The 20,774-nt window shown below is 34.1% G+C and overlaps 1 protein-coding gene across 1 annotated transcript; it reads right to left on the minus strand.

Annotated features, from left to right (window-relative positions):
• Positions 1–613: 613 nt before the first annotated feature.
• Positions 614–20,165, minus strand: LOC138324381 (acyl-coenzyme A synthetase ACSM3, mitochondrial-like). Its single transcript, XM_069269452.1, has 18 exons — positions 20,083–20,165; positions 18,722–19,045; positions 18,271–18,371; positions 17,860–17,972; positions 17,096–17,214; positions 16,584–16,774; positions 16,315–16,336; positions 13,794–13,815; positions 10,841–10,964; positions 10,421–10,577; positions 9,569–9,697; positions 9,025–9,099; positions 7,818–7,898; positions 7,172–7,273; positions 6,710–6,837; positions 5,972–6,071; positions 5,325–5,444; positions 614–4,515 (listed from the first exon to the last, which is right to left on the minus strand). Exons 2-18 carry the CDS (start codon positions 18,995–18,997, stop codon positions 4,420–4,422), a joined length of 1,956 nt encoding a protein of 651 aa, XP_069125553.1. The 5' UTR covers positions 18,998–19,045; positions 20,083–20,165; the 3' UTR covers positions 614–4,419.
• Between the last annotated feature and the right edge of the window lie 609 nt (positions 20,166–20,774).

A 20,774-nucleotide genomic window follows, 5' to 3' on the forward strand; every position in this document is an offset into this window, starting at 1 on the left:
CTTCTTGACTACTTTTCACTAACATTGTTAGAGGTTATATTACGATAAAACACATGGTTATATATAAAAAATATGAATCTGTTGCAAGATCGATATAATTTATCATACAAATGTATATTCCGAATGTTTTGCATTGAGTGCATTAATCTCAAATTTATAGCTCCCTTATATTAAAGGCCTTCCGACATATTTGAATGAGAGTGTGATAGAGAGAGAGCTACATGTATAGACAGAATGTGATTTAGAATTTTGGGAGAAAGATGGGGATGTAGGAATTAAGCTTACAGTGTGAATGAGAAAGAGCTCTAGACAGTGTCAGAGGAAAGAGAGAGAAGGTACAATCTACGAGTATAAAGTTAAGACTGATTCATTTTCTTAAATACTAAATTTACAGATAGTAGAATATATGAATTTACCTCTCGGAATAGAATATGAATTACAATTAAATAAAAAATGCCGTGGATCAACCAGGGAGGTGCAACGTGGTTTGATTTTTGACAGAGCTAATCTTCACATTGATGTCTCTCCACCACCCAAAACTTCTCACTATATACATGCATAATGCGCCTTGGCGACTTTGTGCGTGTGTAGAAGACGGCGACAGAAAAAAAGCTGGGACCATAGGGACATGGCACGATTGTCCAACCAACAGTATATATACATTTAACATTTCAACATATCTTATTAATAACAAAGGGATCAGACAACAGGCAAGCCTATAAAAGTCTTCTCCGGAATATATACATGTACAAAGGTACATGCATCTATACATTTAATATGTAATATAGGTCATAGAAGTAATTCTAACAGTGTGGACAAAAGATTGTCGAATTTTCGAGGCGATCTGCCCCTTTGTCAAGACACAATAAGAACAAATAAAATTACATGTTAAGGACGGTCACGGACGTACACAAAAACATAAACATTAAAGAAATATAGAACATACAGATAAACTAAAGGGACAATATCCATGTGTATTGTCTGAATAATCCATCCTTGACCCTTTAGTATGTAACACATATATAAACCGTTGGTTGGAAAATCATGCCAGGTCCCTGTGCCCCCAACCACCTTTTCATGGAGAGGCATATAACAAACAATGTGTAGATATATATACTTTTATTTTGTAAAAATGACCTCCAAATAATATACATAAAATGTATTCAGAGTAATATAAAGTGAATAAAAATATAGTCTGAATACGACTATTACATTTGTTGTTCATAAATTAGAACTTTCAAAATGTATGTATTAATGTAAGCATAAAAATATATGATCATAAAATTTAATGTACATAGATCCAAAAAGGTACAGCACGAAGAACAATGCAGGGATCTCATGGCACTAACAAATCCAAAAGAGCAATTTCAAGTCCTTGGTAACATTTGAGAAAAAAAATCAACACAAAATTTGGTGGAAAAAATACAGTTCTATGCAGTATAGACTAGTCCAAAGACTTGTACCCAAGTGTCTTGTAGTTTCTGTTGCTATGGTAACTGCATAGTTTAGTAGTCTGGTTATACCAACAAAATCACTTTACTTTTTTGCAGCAGTGACCAAGTCATTGATCTTGAGGTATACATATCTGACAGTGTAATGCTATTGACAAGGCATCAGTGACCAATTTTCAACCAAATAACCTCTGATCTTTGAGCTATGTTAGGTTTCTCTCAACCTGTGGGCTGCACTGGATGAGTGGCTGACATTCTACTATTAACTCTCCACCTGTGGACTGTACTGACCCATGGCCAGTGGATGACATTCTACTACTAGCCCTCAACCTATGTGCTGAAACGGTCAATTGGCTAATATTCTACCACTAGCCCTCAGCCTCTGGGCTGGGCTGGCCAAGTGGCTGACATTTACCTCTGGGTAGCAGTTTCACAGTAATCAAGGATACTGAATTCCTTTATTAGCCTTCTAAACAAATATTAGTCACTCCTTCATCTACCAATAAAATATTAAATGTGGTGGATGTCTAGTACTGGCCATCGGTTGGGGTTTTTGTCAGTGTACTCAGATTTTCTTTCACATTCAAAACCAATAGTAAATGATCTTACCTTTAACATACATGCTATTGGATGTAGAACACAAATGGATCCAGAAAGTGAGTGATCAGAAATGGCAAGTATTGCTGATATTATTGTAGGTATTTCTGGGTATCATTCTGGAATTACCTGAGTGGGATAAAATTGTAGGTACTTAATGTACTAATTTTGAAGTGGAAAACTTGAAACACACCTGAACTAAATTTTACATCTGAAGATATAATTTATTACCTTGAAATAAACTTATAACATAATGGAAACCAACTTTTTTTAGCTAGCTGCTATCAAATGCCGCAGTTTCTCTTTCCCAACAAATTTGCCAAGATTTACTTCTTGCTATATTCCCATTCGTATTGCAGATTAAAAAAGAAATATCAAAAAACAAAAAAACCAATGGAAATGCCTAATAACATATTGAGATATATATTTGCAGAGATAAAATTTCATGAATTTACCAGTACTTGGATTTCAAAATTTGCGAAAGTAAATCGCACACAACAGAAAATTGGTTTATGATATAACCAGAGATGAGAGGTACATTTGTATTAAATGCAAACATATGTTATTAATCCAATTTTGTGTACACAGAATGATATATCACAACTTTTATGTAAAATCCATCCAAATTCCTTACAAAAAATGTAAATTCCTTAATACAAAAATGTATGTAAAAGCAGAAACATATATATATAGAGATATATATAAAGATTAGAAACTCCTTCTTTGTTTTTGCTGAAGGCAGAGGGATCTATAGTTTAAAGGCATTTTAGTTTAGTTTATTTCTTATATAAATATTTATATCATGATTTGATAAGATGTTTAAATATTTTTGCAAGCACAAGAATAAGTTATTTTCAATGACTTTTTGTAAATCAAACATAAATTTAAAGCCAAATTTCATTTCTATTTTAAACCTATCAATCAAAACATTAATTTTTCTTTTAAAAAATGTGCCAAAACCATCTGAAAAATGTCTTAACCTTTATAACTTTATATCAAAGTTATCCTTCTATATTGTAAACTGTTAGGAGTACATATATGGTACCGGTATATACTCAAAACCCTAGTTTTGCTAATTTCTCTTACCATATTCGCCGTAATTAGCGCCCAGGGCGTTTAAATATTTGTAACAAACAAGCACTTATCAATGAACCAAAATGTAAGTTATGGACAAAAACAGTCAGCAATATTTTAAATCTTTCTGTACTCAATGGTACACTAATATGTTACAGTTTACATGCATATGCCTTATAGCCTCTGAGACACATTATTATGTCGTGATTCACTGGTAATAGACCTGCAAGTTCATGTAATATGGGATTCAATGTTGATGTTAGAGGCATCACATGTTGTAAAACATTTCTAAACCCATGGAAAGAAAAGAGGAGAGGTGCTTATAGGGGGAAGGGCGCTAATTATGGTGAATAGAGTATGTAAGTTTCTAATGAAGTAAAGTATAGTATCAGGTATAATCTTTGCATAGTACGTGTGAGTGTATATACATATCACAATTTTTAACATACAATGCACTGATATATAGAATATGTATACTTATTACAAAATATAGCCACCAAAGATCAAAACACATAACATTGCCTTGTGAATACCGGTAATCTGTCTTACCGTATATACGAAGTTATATATGAATGCCTCTGGATAACAAAAGATAGATCTGTACAAAAAGTCCAACAAGACACAAAAATATGAATTATTTCAATAAATTCATTAAAAATTTCATCAACAAACCCTTGAGTAACAAATCCCTCATTCACTTTATAATAATTATGTATACCAAAATTCTTCATTTACTTATGGTACGTACAATATCTCACACACGTATTTTCGTTTAGTTTAAAATTTTTTTAAAAGAAACAACTTCATTTAATTATGCATTTATATTGCATTTTATGTAAACATTTTCAAAATAAAAAAAAAAATTCAAAACACACACAATGTTTCCTACACAGATTAATAATGTTTCAAAGGTGGTGTAATTTGTAAAACAACATTTAGAGAGCCTGACTTGAAAAGCAAACCACAGGTTTACGACTTGCAAATAAAAAAAAAAGAATACTAAAAATACTTTTTTTTGCGCCCGTCGTAAACCTGTGAGCAAACCAATTTTATAAAACATAATTCCTTTAAGTTCTTTATATTAAAGGTATTCGGATCTGGAATATTTTACTTTATCTGAAGTGCTGTATATTTTAACATTAATTCAATTTTCATTAAATCTAGTTAATTGTCTTATTAGTATCCTATTTATTGTGAATATTGAAAATTATTAATAGATATCAAATAATATCTAACAACCCACTGCAATCCTTTCTATGCCACACTACAAAAGTAAAGTATTCCATTTTGTCATCAGTTACTTCTCAGACCCACGCTCCCACTCCTTGTGACGGAGTTCAACTCGTCGTATTTTTCCACTAACAGTTTTGGGAAGCTGGTCCACAAACTCAATCTGTAGGTGTAAAGTAATTTATATATCATCAGGACTTTATAGTAAGGCATACTTCAAGGGTATTTGCTGGAACGAAATATTATTGGTATTAAAACTGTTTTTATTACCGGTATAGTGTTTGCTATACATGGTACATTGGCAACAAGGAGGGGGCTTAACTCTGTTAGATCCCATATATTTTATAATCAATGTCATTTCAAAATTGAGAATTATCTAATTTACAAGGTATCTCAACATTCTAAATATGGATTGAAAGTCTTAAAGCTCATTTTGGCAGTTGCCATAGGTACAGATCTCAGGTGTTCTTTGTTTTGTTGTTTTCCTACAGATACTCTACTTCCAAACCTGGTACCTCCTTCATTCATTCACACCTGAAATTTCATAATGAACTGGTCCAGTCTTTGATTTAGAAGGGCCTAAATGGGTCTTCAGGGGTGAATGAGTTAAATGACTCTGGCTGTTAATAGGATGTAAAATTAAAACAAGTGAATATCTCGTGTTAAAGCTAGCATCATATTTTGTATTCAATATTTCAAGATCGGAATTATCTCCCTTTAAGATTTGCAGTCAGTATTAAATTAAGGCGTCTCAATAATTCCACCACTAGCTTCAACTTATGGGTTGTAAATTTGAGTGGTGTCAGGTACTGAAAGCAGGGCAATTGCTTTTCTCCTGGTACTCTAGCTTTCTTTCGCCTCAAAGGCCTGACACATCCTTAAATGACCCTACCTATTAAAAGAATGTTAAACAAAGTCAAACATCTCCCTTTGGCAATTAGACTTATCTCCCTTGGATATCTAACGCCTTACCTTCCTTGGGTACTTGTATGGAGCCGTCACTGTTTTGACATGGTCCTGGAGTTCTTTGGTCAGCTTGTCTCTGTCAGCTGTTTGGTATTCACCGGTTAAAGTGACAAAAGCTTTCACTACCTGTAGCGATAATGTTACGTTCATGGTTACATTGTAGCAGAAATCAGATCCCAAAGGTACATGTTATACAGTTATTAAAATCTTGTAGGCAGAATCATATCTTTACAAGTATATCACTGATATTTTCACCAGTAGTATCAGTTGATAATATTCAGTACAGGCCACACACACACACAAATTAATTGATCTCCATCTTTAAAAATAATTGGCCAGAAATCAGACAAAATCATGCTATTTTGCTTAAGGCCAAAAAAAAAAATGTCTGTATAGGGTTACCTGACAGACCCTAATTTTTTACCCCCGACCCTATTTTAAAGTTGGTATTTCAATCTTAAACTCCGGTTCTGGCCATTATTTTAGAGTGAAAGACACTAAAAAAAATCCTCCCGACCTACCGACCCTATTATTTTTACCAATATAACCCTAAACAGTCATATATTTTTTGGCCTTTATTTTGCCTTATGTCTAAGACTATTTTAAAATCTTTGATATTAAAGGGCAAATACCCCTCCATCGTTTATACCCACCTCACCACGGACAGGGTCGGGACTGCTCACGACAGCGGACTCTAACACAGACGGGTGTTCTATAAGGGCACTCTCCACCTCAAATGGCCCAATCCTATATCTGTAGTATAAATAGAGACAAACAAAGAGAAATAGAGACAAGCAGAGACGGCCCTATCTTATATCTGCAGTATGTGTATATAAAATATAAAATGTCAAGAGAAATAGAGACAAATCAATAGAGACAAAAAGAGACAAACAGAGACAATCAGAGAGAATCAATTAGCGAGAAGAAGAGAGAAATAGAGACAATCAGAGACTGTCAGTGACAAGCAGTGACAATCAGAGAGAATCAATTAGCGAGAAGAAGAGAGAAATAGAGACAATCAGAGACTGTTAGTGACAAGCAGTGACAATCAGAGAGAATCAATTAGCGAGAAGAAGAGAGAAATAGAGACGAATAAACTGGAATGCTTAGCATCAACAGCAAATGACACAATGACAGCTTTAAATCTTATAGTTTCTCATAACTGGTGAAAGATATTAAATGACAAATCTACTCAATTAGATTAAAAATTTAAAACATAAAAAGTTACATTTTGTCGTGATTATTGTACCTATCAAACTTTACGAAAATTACTTAATGTGTGTTTTTACATTAACCCCTTTACCCTTGAACATGCATTTAGTCTCATCTAGTGCAAAGGCTAAAATAATCCATTTTGGAATTTCAGGGGAGAATGACTTAATGTTACCCACCCTGAGGTAAGGATGACATCGTCGGCTCGTCCAATGAACCACACGTATCCATCGTCGTCTATCTTAGCACGATCTCCAGTTAAATAGTATCCTCCTTGGTAAACAGATGCTGTCCGATCAGGGTCACCCTGGAAACAAAACCAGGATATAAAACTCATTTAACTAAATATGGCACACACAATGATTATTCATCACCAATTACCTATATATTATAATAATCAACTAATTTGGGAAAACTTAAATTTCTTTAGGAACTAAATGACTGATTGGTTAAGGTGTTCTGACAAACTAATAAACTGATAGCTACCTTTCAGAAATTAAAAAGGTTCCATAAGTTGACCTTAAGTTGTAGAAAATGACAAGAAACATAAAGGATTTCCTCTTCAAAACTATAACCATGATATTAAGTGTCACCGAAATATTTTTTTGAAAAGTGAACTTTAATTTCTTTTACACACTTACCATATAGCCAGAGAAAAGCCCAATTGGACGGTATTTGTTGGTATTAATTCCGATGTTCCCTTCGGTGTTGGGTGGAACTTCTACTCCATCATCATCAACAATCTGTATGACAATGGAATGTCTATGTTACTATGGTGATGGGACATATTTCAAAGACCTTTATCCATCCACCCCTAAAATTCATATTGAACTATTCCAGCATTACAATTAGAAGAGATCAAATGTGTCTCCAGGGGTGAATCAGTTAATTATCCAACTCTTTTGATCTCTAACATTTTAAGACATATTTTCATGCATAAGCACCTACTTTGAACAGACCTTCTTCAAAAGTCAAACTTTACATACACAACCAATTTTTACTGAATTAACTCAAAAAAGTTTGTGAACTCTGTTCATATTAAATAATTTTGCCAATAAATATCTATCTTTATGTAGCCACCAGTTTAATACTTCAACTAACCATGCAACATAAAAATGGGTGAATCTAAGTACACAGCCAAAAACGACAATGTATGAAATTATTTTCTAAATTCATTTGTAAGTTTTAGATGTTCTTTTTTATTCTGAAACATATTGCCTGAACGTCTGAACAAAAAAGAATCTGAACAAAAAAGAATTCAAATGTATTTCATCTACATTGTATTACCCTGAGGTCAATTCCTGGAGCAGCCTTCCCCATTGATCCAGGTCTGTTCTCCATTATAGGGTAGGTCCCACATAAAAATGTCTGTAATCAAAATATTTCAAATCTTATCTGTATCATAGTGACAGTCAAACCTACTATCAAGGGCACCTCTGTATAAAGGACACCTGTCTAAAAAGGAAAACTCATCAACTGTATTTGGTGAAATTTTCTTCATAACAGACTTCTATATAAAGGACACCTGTCTATAAAGGACAGACTCATCAACACCATTTGGTGCAATTTACAATATAACAGACCTCTGTATAAAGGACACATGTCTACAGAGGACAGATTCATCAACCCCAGTTAGTGCAATTTACAATATAATTGACCTTTGTATGAAAGACACCTGTCTATAAAGGACAGACTCATCAACCCCATTTGGTACAATTTACAATATAATTAACCTCTGTATAAAGGACACCTGTCTATAAAGAACCCCTTGGTGTAGTATATATCTACAAGTTTAACTGTATTTGTATGTGTTACTGATGAATATGAAGTAAGGTGAAATATTTTGGAAACAACTTCAATAAGAACTTCTCTGGTAACCAATTAACTCTCACATTTTTTGTGGGAGACCCACAATTTTCAGTGCATGTGTTCCATGAAGATGTTTCACATTCAACATGAGTCTGAATCTTAAGATATTAGCAAATATCCTTTCCCTAATACCAAAGTATATAAAATATGTAACGAAGCAATATATGATGGTTCTAAAAATGCATCATTTAGATAATTTACAAATGTGACAAGAACATTCCTTAAACCTAATAAAATATATACATTTTGCGATAGATTACAAATGCACCAAAAAGCACTTTTGAAATTCATGTACAGTCAAACCTGTCGTAGCGGCCATGCATACGGAGTATAAAGACCACCTGCTTAATAAGACCACTTTTCTAGGGTACCAAATAACCAATTTCAACATAATTCAACACTGCATATTCAATGGTGTGGAAGTAATTTTGCAAAATCTCCCACTTTGAACAGTTCCTTTGTGAGTGATCTCCCCTTTGGTATCCATAGTGGCTAGTCAGTTCAGGGACAGACAAGGCTAGCTCAGAGATATAGCTTAGGCCTCAGGGTCCCTGGTAATAACAAACACATGTAGTGGACAGTCTAAGTGCATGGGTCTAAGTGAGCTAATTTAGCTTTGACATACCGTTTCTGTCTGACCATAGCCCTCGTAGAGGTCCAGTCCAGTCCCAGACTTCCACTCCTCTAGCAGCTCTGGGTTCTACACCATACAAATATACATACACAAAAAATGTATGTGTTGTCCATTACATGGATACAGATTTATTCTATGGTATCAATACACTTTATCTAAATATAAAAAATAAGTATGCTACAACATGGAAACTAGATTGTCTTTAGAATGTTGATTTTTACGTTAACTCACTCACCCCTGAAATTTCATAATGGACTGGTTTAGTCATTGACTTAGAAGAGCCTAAATCTGTCACCAGGGGTGAGGTGAGGGTTTTACTTTGTTTTGCCTATTTTGTCACAATTGAATAAGACATTTGCAGGAATTGAAACAGTAGCAATTGATTACAAACAATTGAACAATAACATGAACGTTTTTGCAATGGTGGTAAAATTACAAAATAAGCATTTCAAACAAATTTAAGGAATGGTCAAAACAATTAAAAATTTATGACCAGATAAATGTAACATTAAGTTAGGACTGCTGTTAGACTCACCAGAGGTTCCCCAGCACTGATACAGTGTAACTTCCCGTGTCTGTATGGCGTCAATGTCTGCTGCACCAAGAATCGTACTGCGGTCGGAGCAGCACAAAATACACTGATGGCTGGCTTAGCCTCCAAGATCTAAAATAACAAGTATCAAGTAAACCTGTTAGATTTATAAAGTTACTGGGAATATCACATACATATAAGGGTCCGCAGTGGCTGAGTGTTAATATGTCTTGACATATTACTACAAGCCCTCCACCTCTGGGTCATGAGTTTGAATCCCATGTGAGGCAGTTGCCAGGTACTGACCGCTGGTCGGTGGTTTTTCTCTGGGTACTCTGGCATTCCTCCACCAACAAAATTGGCACGTCCTTATGTGACCCTGGCTGTTAATAGTATGTTAAACTAATAAAACCAATTCACACATACATATAGTTTAAAATTCTTTTATTTAACAGCTAAACTTAATAAAGGACAGTTTTCTCTATAGTGGTAATATTATAGGTGTGTTTTTGGGAAATGTGCAATATCAGTATTGATGTGGTACAATTTTTATCTAAGATTGTTCAAAGGAACCAAACGTAATGAGAAGTCTTATGCTCCTAACCACTTTTTCCACAGCAATGGTGTCAAGATTTATAGTCATACAAACTCTATTGTATCATTGTTTGAAACATTAATTTTTCTCGACAATTGATTTTTGCGATTAATAACCATCTGAAAAACATATTCACATGTAAAATAAGATGGTTTACAACACAAATTCAGCACCTCGTACAAATTTTGATTTCTGTTTACTAAAAATTATTTTTTGCTGAACGAGTAACCTAAATAATGATCGTTTCAAGGCTTACATACCTTGAGTGTTAACCTTGGGTCAAATTTGTCGGTGTGGTGAGCGAAAACACAAGCGCCGAGTAACCAGGGGGAAAATAGACTACTCCAGGCTGACTTGGCCCAACCTGTGTCCGACGTATTCCATACCACATCATGTTCTGAGCACTGCAGAAAATACCTACAAGTATATACATTAGATTACACCTTCGCATTGATGCATAAATAGCCATTTCATAGATATATAGTTCCTTAAGTTTCATAGCTATTTAATGGATATTTCATTGAAGTTTCACAGCTATTTCATGACCATTTCATGGATTATCCATTGATGTATGCAACCGATTCATGGATATTTCATTGAAATCTCACAGCTATTTCATGGGTATTTCTTGGGTTATTCATTGAAGTATGTAACCAATTCATGGATATTTCCAAACTTACCTCCCTGTGATGATATTGCCATACCCGTAGCTGCCATGGCTGTGCTGGGCCATTTTAGGAAAGCCTGTTGTACCACTAGTGAAGAACAGCATCATGGGGTCAGTAAACTTAGAGTTGATTGTCTACAATATGATAATAAAACAAATTATTAACCTGTGCTGGGACTAAAAAACATCCTTGTTCTGGTTATAATCGAGTCTAAGATACAGACATATGTTCCAAATGAAAATCTCTCTGCTGAATAATACTCCAAATTACCAGTCCAATAACAGGTTTCTTTCAATTCTATTTCACATCAGTGTTATTGGAATTTAAATCAAGGATTTTAAGTGATATACCTGAACATTATTTTGGTCATCAAATCCTAACTTCGTCAGTGTCAACCATTGTATAGTTGTGGATGGAGCTTTAGAAATTCACACGAGAGAAATAGATTGATTACAAACAATTGAACAATAACATGAACGTTTTTGCAATGGTGGTAAAATTACAAAATAAGCATTTCAAACAAATTTAAGGAATGGTCAAAACAATTAAAAAATATGACCAGATAAATGTAACATTAAGTTTTAGGACTGCTGTTTACTCACCAGACATAATTCCCCAGCACTGATACAGTGTAACTTCCCGTGTCTGTATGGCGTCAATGTCTGCTGCACCAAGAATCGTACCGCGGTCGGAGCAGCACAAAATACACTGATGGCTGGCTTAGCCTCCAAGATCTAAAATAACAAGTATCAAGTAAACCTGTTAGATTTATAAAGTTACTGGGAATATCACATACATATAAGGGTCCGCAGTGGGAGTGTTAATATGTCTTGACATATTACTACAAGCCCTCCACCTCTGGGGTCATGAGTTTGAATCCCATGTGAGGCAGTTGCCATGGGTACACCGCTGGTCGGTGGTTTTTTCTTAATCTACTCTGGCATTCCTCCACCAACAAAAATTGGCACGTCCTTATGTGACCCTGGCTGTTAATAGGATGTTAAACTAATAAAACCAATTCACACATACATATAGTTTAAAATTCTTTTATTTAACAGCTAAACTTAATAAAGGACAGTTTTCTCTATAGTGGTAATATTATAGGTGTGTTTTTGGGAAATGTGCAATATCAGTATTGATGTGGTACAATTTTTATCTAAGATTGTTCAAAGGAACCAAACGTAATGAGAAGTCTTATGCTCCTAACCACTTTTTCCACAGCAATGGTGTCAAGATTTATATCATATCATACAAACTCTATTGTATCATTGTTTGAAACATTAATTTTTCTCGACAATTGATTTTTTTAGATTTTTTTGCGATTAATAACCATCTGAAAAACATATTCACATGTAAAATATAGATGGTTTACAACACAAATTCAGCACCTCGTACAAATTTTGATTTCTGTTTACTAAAAATTATTTTTTGTTGAACGAGTAACCTAAATAATGACTGTTTCAAGGCTTATGCACACACTTACACACCCTTGTATACCCTCACACACTCTTAGCTCATACACAAAAGAAAGAAAATCATCATTTTTCATTATCAAGTATGCATCAAACAATTAAATTTGGAGAGGGGATGAGCAAAAGAGGGAAGAAAGAGAAAAGAGAGAGAGAGAGAGAGATCCTACAACTGCTATAAGATGAAAAAAAAAACATTAAAAAAAAAAAAAAAAAAAAAATTTCTAAAAAGGCAAAGTAAGGAATTAAAATTAAAGTTTTGGTTTCACACATGCATGTTAAATGTTAATCCTTATCATTATAGCTACATTTCAATAAAATGTTTCCATTTTCTCCAATTATTGTCAAATTTCCTTTTTATGTTTTCATTTTTATAATATGTGGTAAATTTCACAGTATTGAAATGATCTTTAACAGTATTGACGAGGGCGTCAAGACTTAAGGATTTATGTAGACATCTATTTTTATATATATAGTGTTTGATTAAAGTGAATAGTCGGGCAAAGGAAACCAGTCTAAATGCGTTCTTTGGCCTTCCAAAAGTCATTGTATACCATAATGGTGGTCAAGTTCTGCTTACGGTGTCCAGTTTTGACCATTGAAATTTTGGGGAAGCCCCGTGTAAATTTAGCACAGTTCTAAATATAAATTCGCCAAACTCTTTGAAAACGAGGCTGCGTGGAAATGTCAACATCGACATGTGTTTCTCAGTCGTGTCCGTTTCGTTTCGTGTGATAAACCACTAATGCGGTATGCAAATTGTTGTTTTGAGATGATACATTTGATGCAAATGAAGTATTCTTACATTAATGACAATGCTTTGTAATCATTTTTCGATAAAAGCATCTTGTACATGGAAATCGACACAAATATTCGGCCGATGCAGAGATGGGGCCCCGGCAAGGGGCAATTATTGCAGCATCGCATTCGTCGTATTTTACATCAACCGAATCATGAAGGTTAAATACAAATAATCGTAACATAATTTCCCATTTAAAACCACACGAAAACGTTCCATAGAACGTCCATGCATGTAGCTGTCAAAGATGTGAAAATAAATTAGCTCATACATAGATATTTTACAAGTACAATATATGTGTTCAATTATTCGTGTAGTTTTTTGCAGAGATTTAATTAAATTATCTATGTCTCTGGTTGTTTTTTTTTGTAAACAATATTTGAGTTCTGGAGAAAGATGACATGAATGTCCAGCTGGAAGGAAAGAAACTTTTATGATGTATATGTATCGTACAATGTATATATGTAAACGTACATTCCATGTAGCTGCTATAGAATTACAACTAGGAAATTCTCTCAAACATTGATAATAATTTAATTCTTTACATTCATGTAGGCCTATGCTGTGAGAATTAACACATCATATATATTTCCAGAAAACATATAGGCCTACATGTATGTTACTTTCCTTTTCTGTTGTTTCTTGTTCTTTTTTTTGTTTGGGCAAGTTTGGACAATTAATTATTGGAATGTACTGCGGAATTCGTCACTAGCTTTTGACTAGCACTGATCTTCAAGTTCAGCCAACCCCTGGCCTGTCAGAAAACATTTAGTTGTTAAAATTTGTCTAGAGTTTAATTAAAAAACTTTAATGACCATTGACTTAATAATGAACTTAGAAAAAGTATATGTTTTATCTATATATTTGTTGCCCTACATTCAGCTCCATTAGTGTATCATAATAGAAAAGAATTAAACAAGACTGTATATATTGATGTTGATTTACGGGTAAAGGAGGAATGTCACCATAAACAAAACTTGATACATTGTTATCAGGAAATATTGACATACAACCAATATGACTCTTCTGTAGGGGGAGTATATTTTTATCTACTTTTCTTCTGATTTAATGTTTTGTTACTAAACTAAGACGATTTGGCATTAGCCATCATGACAAATAGGTAGTGAACATTTCTGGTTTTTACATTGTGTCATGACAATTTAACACTTAAGAAATTAATTCGTATGATATCAGATATATCTATATTACGGGTAGAATAACATAATAATGATATAACACAAAAAATATAGATATTAACTGAAATATGAACATTTAGATCATCCATGGACAATATTCAATATGTAGAGTAACAATTATGGTTCTACATTGTTTTCCGCCTTTTAAATAGGCCATAGAAATAATTTGTATGATATCAACCATAAATAAATATTATAAGTCCATACCATTATGATAAATAACAGGAAAGTATGATCATTAACGAAACAATGACAATATGTAGAGTTACAATTATTATCTACATCGTTGTCTGGAAAACACCAATGAACATTAACTGGTATGGAGATTCATTATTAATATTTGATATTTCTTTTATATTTTTTTCTGATGTTTAAAGACCCTTTTATAAGTGAATAAACATTATTACAGGCATTATTCACATTTTATCTTCAGACCATACCATTATATAAAAAAAGAACCAACAATTTTTTTATATCTGTTGAATGTGACTAAAATTGAAATGATCAATTTCAAATATATATAAATGAATAAATGTAGGTTCATTCTACAGGTTTTTTTTTTTATTTTAGAGAAAACATTTTATAAGTTGTGAATGTTTCACTGATGCATTTGATAGAATCAAATATTGTTTCAAAAAAGATACAAAATTCATTATCAATAGTTCCAACAAAAATTCAGAATAATTATAAATGATACATGGTTGCAGTACATTTCAACTCTGTAAAGTTTGTCATATACACATGTACAAACACTATTTATTATTAGTATGACCAGAAATAATACTGTATGTGTCCTCCAAATATATCTAAAGAACAAGCTAAAACCTACATGTACATATGTATATGTGTATATCAGAACATATACAATAAAATTTTACCAATTAACCTACAATGTAAATCCTATATACAATGTATGTGTATAACACTACCAGAACATGTACAGAACAAAAAATTTACAAATTAAAAATCTATAAATATATACATCAGAACTGTATGAATTGACCGGTAGCATAATATTATAGATTAATTGAAACAAATCTTAGCTTGATAATGCACTAGCGGTTACATTCTAACTGTACATGCATTACAACGGTACATTTTATAAATATACAGGGCATTCATTACCCCTAAAGAGGCCCCACTAAAGAACCGCTATTTACCCCAGGGTTACGTTTTACGCGATTGGGGAACAGGTATGAAACATGTGACCATATGTTACCACTCATTTATGAAAAAATACTGCTAGGGACTATTTACATAATGATCAAAATACGAAGACTCACTCACTATCAGCTGAGCAGGGAGTACCGGGTAGTAGGCCTAGGTACGTACAGTAGCGGTCCGGAGCCGCGTGCTCGTTTGAACTGTTCTCTTCACTATAACAAGTTGTATTAACACTGTCCATGCGTTGTAATGTTTACCGAGTCAGTTGTTGGGATTGTCGCTGCTCCATTGCCTTTCCTTTCGCATTTTAGGTGAGTCAGTTGGTTGTTTTTGCGGAAACATTTTGGTTCAAAACTACGGTAGCCTAACGTTAGCCATGTTTTGTTTACTACGGAGAGTGGTGGGTGTTGCGCATGCGTTAAGGTTGAACTGCACTCATAGCCGGTCGGGAGGACTTTTAGGATTCCCATAGATATTATTATTTTCTTCGCATGTACAGCGATTTTGACGGAAAGTTTTATCTTTCTAACTCATAAGAAATTATACCGGATATATTTATACCATTTTTACCGATTTTACAGTCACTTGCCCGACTATTATAATTTTGTTATCAACAATGTTAGCTACAGGAGACAATATTCCGAAAAGAAATGATTCTTTATTTAAAACGACAGGAATAAATAAAATGTCATACAGATTTTCAAATTGCTGTAATAGCTTTTGTACTTCACAACATTCCCATATACAGTGAATAATAGTTTCTCTTTCCTTATTACAGAGTGAACATAATGGGCTAGGATACAACTTTGTTTTGTAAAGAAAAGTATTCGTTACTAAAATATGGTGTATAATTCTAACCTGAAACCATTGTAGTTTGGAACTTTTTGTGACAGAAAAGGGTATTTTAAGTATTTTTTGCCATTTTTCATTATCAAATTCAAAATCAAAATGTTCATTCCATTTCTTGATACCATTTGGAGTAGGAAGTGGTGAAATTAAGCATTTGTAGAAATCTTTAGACCCCTTTTTGTTCATAATTATATTCATATATTAAAAATATCAATATTAGATAATCAAATGTGATATTAACAGAAACATGCCTTATAGTAAAGTACATAATTATTTACTTAATTTCTGATTTACAGCCAGCAAATGCTTTGCATGATATCAACAGAAATATAAGAATAACAAATATGATATTAACAGAAATATGACATAAACCAACATGACAATAGGTACAGTACATTATGATATACCTTGTTTCTGATTTACTGCCAACAAACAATTTGGATTTCAAGGATGGACACTGATCAGCAATCTGGAGAAAAACAAACAAAAGCATAAAGAAATCAACCTCTTCTTTATATAAGGGGAGATAAATACTGTTAAAATATACATTTTTAAAGTTTTATACCAACATAGCTTTTTTTTATGCCAGAAATTTTCAAGTAAGATATATGCATGATCAAGCTTAATGCATTATATATAATAGTTATTGTAACTGTAGAATTTTGATTGCATTGAAACCAGGAAACTTTGCTGCAGAAAATATTATTTGGATAAGTATACATCAATTTTCGACAGAATTACATATAGAAATATGTATGGATATTAAAGAGAGATAACTAGGATATCTGACCTCATCGATGTTGTCCACAGAATGACTATCTGCGACGATACACTTGGCCCCTGACACCTGGATACGGTGTTTGATGTCATTTGGTCGCAGTAAAGTTGTACCTGTACTCAATATCACACCTGTGAAGATCAAAGTAAAATTGTAAATGTACTCAATATCACACCTGTGAAGATCAAAGTAAAATTGTACCTGAACTCAATAACACACCTGTGAAGATCAAAGTAAAATTGTACCTGTACCCAATAACACACCTGTGAAGATCAAAGTAAAATTGTACCTGTACTCAATATCACACCTGTGAAGATCAAAGTAAAATTGTACCTGAACTCAATATCACACCTGTGATAATCAAAGTAAAATTGTACTTGTACTTCGGGCAAATATTACACCTTCGGGTAAATAAGCCTTCATATCACAGTGCCACCGAGGCCATAAATGCATGGGGTAGGGTACAATCTGTACATGTATATTTCATACAACCTTATGCAGACTTTCAGAAATAATGATCCCTGATGTTCAGCCCTGCAGGTAGGGAGTTAGAATTGTACTTGCTGCCCCTATTGCATGATCGTACAAGGGCCACTATACAAGATAAAACATGAATATGCCGCAGTCTCCCGGAACACGCACCTAGCACAACATACACGCAACACATCGCATGCATGGGAGGCTGCCTTACATGGCCATAAAGGTTAATAGGACGTTAATTAATCAAACAAACAAACAAACAAATCCCTGATGTTGCCATGACAACATATTATTACCTGCTCTAATTGCTGCGATATTAACAAACCACCATTCCGGGACTCGCGGTAGGATGAGGATGAGCTTGTCGCCAGGGTCAAGGCCACATTTCTGGGTAAGTACATTGGCTGTCCTAAAACGACATTAACATAAAATTGTTAATTGTTCATACACATACCTACCTCACTTAAGAATTCTATCTGAATGTGCTGTTCACTGGAAAATTACTAAACGGAAGTTGGAAAGTTCGTTATCAGTTTTTGTGAGTGTTTGGAAAGACATCATGTAGTCATAGGGTGTTCTTGGCAACAACATTACAATGTCAGCTAACTACGCATTTAAAAATTTAAGAACTTCAAGAAATGCATATATACATCTGATCTTTCCTCAGTAACCACGGTAACTGGTTCCCTACCAACAGAGAAGCTTACTTCTTTGATAGAGAAGACAGGTCCTGGAAACTCCAAGTACGATCCTCCCCATTATCATTTGTAATCCATAAGGCAGGGTTAGACAACTCTCGTTCTCCTGTCTTAAAATCATAAAATCACAAAAATATAAGACAGTGTGTTATACAATTTATATATATATAATGATCATGAGTTGGTAAGCCTTTACGTATGTGAAAATGAAAACCAAATTGTATGAAAAGAACCTTTCAAACTGGAGTGAAAATGGCTCTATACTATCAGAGTTACACCAAGTTACATCAATTCTCTATTTGCATATTACAGAGTTATCTGCCATTGTCATGTGATGCTTTTCTTAGAAAACAATGTGAGTATGACGTCACAATGGATACCTTCAATGTGCCAACAAGGAAGGTAACTCTGTAATATGCAAAGCTGGAATCATGATCCATCGACAATTCCACTTCCTCACCTTTTCTCGGTATGCCCATTTGTCAATCGCGTCTCGAGCAAAATTGTAGTATTTTGGAAGATTTTCTTTCCTGGACTCCGCTTCCATCCACTTCCTGTGTTCTTCATAATCTTCAAATGGTTTGAATGCGTCAACTGCAGTTCCATATTTCCTAAATCCTTGACCATCAACCAATGACCTTTGCCGGTCAGTCTTCCCTTGGACCACAGTACTGCGCGGGAATAACAGTGACCTCAAACGTGGCCGTATTGATGGTGGCAAGGTTACCAGCCTCATTTTCAGTCATGGGGGCATAAACCTGCAACCTTAGGGTCTTTGAACAGTCTGTTTATAAATAAAAAACAGATATTAACATGCAGCAATAAGGTGACAGTTATAAGACTATTTACTTCAGCCAGACTTACCTGTAGGTTACCTGTAAGAAAATATATTTTAAATGGAAACAGTCTAAGAATGAGAGAGTGGTTTAAAATAATAGAATCTTTCCCAACCTTGAGGTGTGCACAAATGATATCACAATCCGAGGAGTAATTCATGAATTCCAGCCTGAGGCACGGCGATGTTGCATGGACATTCATGAATTTCCCAAGGGCTGTGATTTCATTGCTGCACCAATAGAGCAGGAGATATCATTTTTTTCCTACATAAAAAAGCAAGAAATTGATGAGATTTAATCTCATCATGCCATGATCATAGTTCGTCGAATGCACATGTATCAATATTTACATGACATCATTGACTATGTATGTGTCTCTGGTCTCATTAACTTTTGATGTCACATAACTGCTCTGTCAAAAGGTTCATAGTGAGCTACAACGTAACTATTTTTTGTAGCCAAATGTGAATATTCTGGATCGGGTCACTGGTCGGTGACCAGGTTAACACTTAATTGTGAATTTGGAGGGTCTGAGGTTCGAATCCTGGTCTGGCAGTGTATTCCCACTCCTACTAATGTACCTATACACATACAGGTAAGTGTAAATATAATGCACAATAGTAATACAAAGTATGTATATGAATTCTGCGACATACATACACTGTTAACACTCTGCATGAATGGACCTGAATTAATGTACAATCAATGTACATTATATAGTCAGTCTACTGCCTATTAAGAATATATTCGAAGAGACGGTTTGACTTATTGTAAGATATGTGACCTATAATTAAAGCGTTACAAACTGGGGCGACCTTCTTGTGTTATATACCGTGGATTGCATATATGTAGGTCTAAGCATAAATAAGAACAAATAATCACAAATTGTGATAATGATTTATAGTTCTCTCGTTATATATATATTCATATGTACCAACAATGATAAAGTAATATTAACTTCGACAAACCGTTCCAGTTGAGATACCTTTTCGACCTCCTTTTTCCGCCACACAGTCAAAGCGAAAGTAGCTCCAGTCTTTTTATAAATTACCCCGTTCTCAATAGACCGACAATGGCAGAGTAATTCAAATTGCAATGCTTGTGGTTCATTACAAACAGTAGCATTCTAGCTATAAATTACTTTTATGTGACATATAAAAGACCTCTCAATCGCTAAACTTAAGTCTTTAGAAAATGTCGTATATCCTTTGATCTCGGAGGAATTTCCGGAAATCTTCGGAAATATATCCGAAGATTGCCGGAAACTGATTTTAGTTGTTGCACCAATCAGTTTAAACTAGCCATGGTTTTCTCAAAAGCAAACGTTAATGGCATTATGCCTATATGTCAAGGCCGTAATAATGATTTTATATTCACATACATTTATCAAATGCTGATGATTCCTTTCTTTTCCTATATTCATGACGACGAAAACGATACTTCAAACATACCTTCCGGTTGTCGACGACATAATTTTTCGCGCACCTGACACATTTCTACGGTAGTCTATACACAAATAATTTATGTCACATAAACATATTGTTTTATTCTGTCGGTATTGTCCATCAAAAATAGATTAATTCTGATCCTTAAACAAGGCAGGGAAAATGACCTGGGATACGGGGATTGTGTTCAAGGCCCATTACCTTTCCAAAACGGCTTTTAATTTTTAAAATG

This window comes from Argopecten irradians, chromosome 5 (assembly GCF_041381155.1).
Source record: "Argopecten irradians isolate NY chromosome 5, Ai_NY, whole genome shotgun sequence".
Classification (NCBI taxonomy): domain Eukaryota; kingdom Metazoa; phylum Mollusca; class Bivalvia; order Pectinida; family Pectinidae; genus Argopecten; species Argopecten irradians.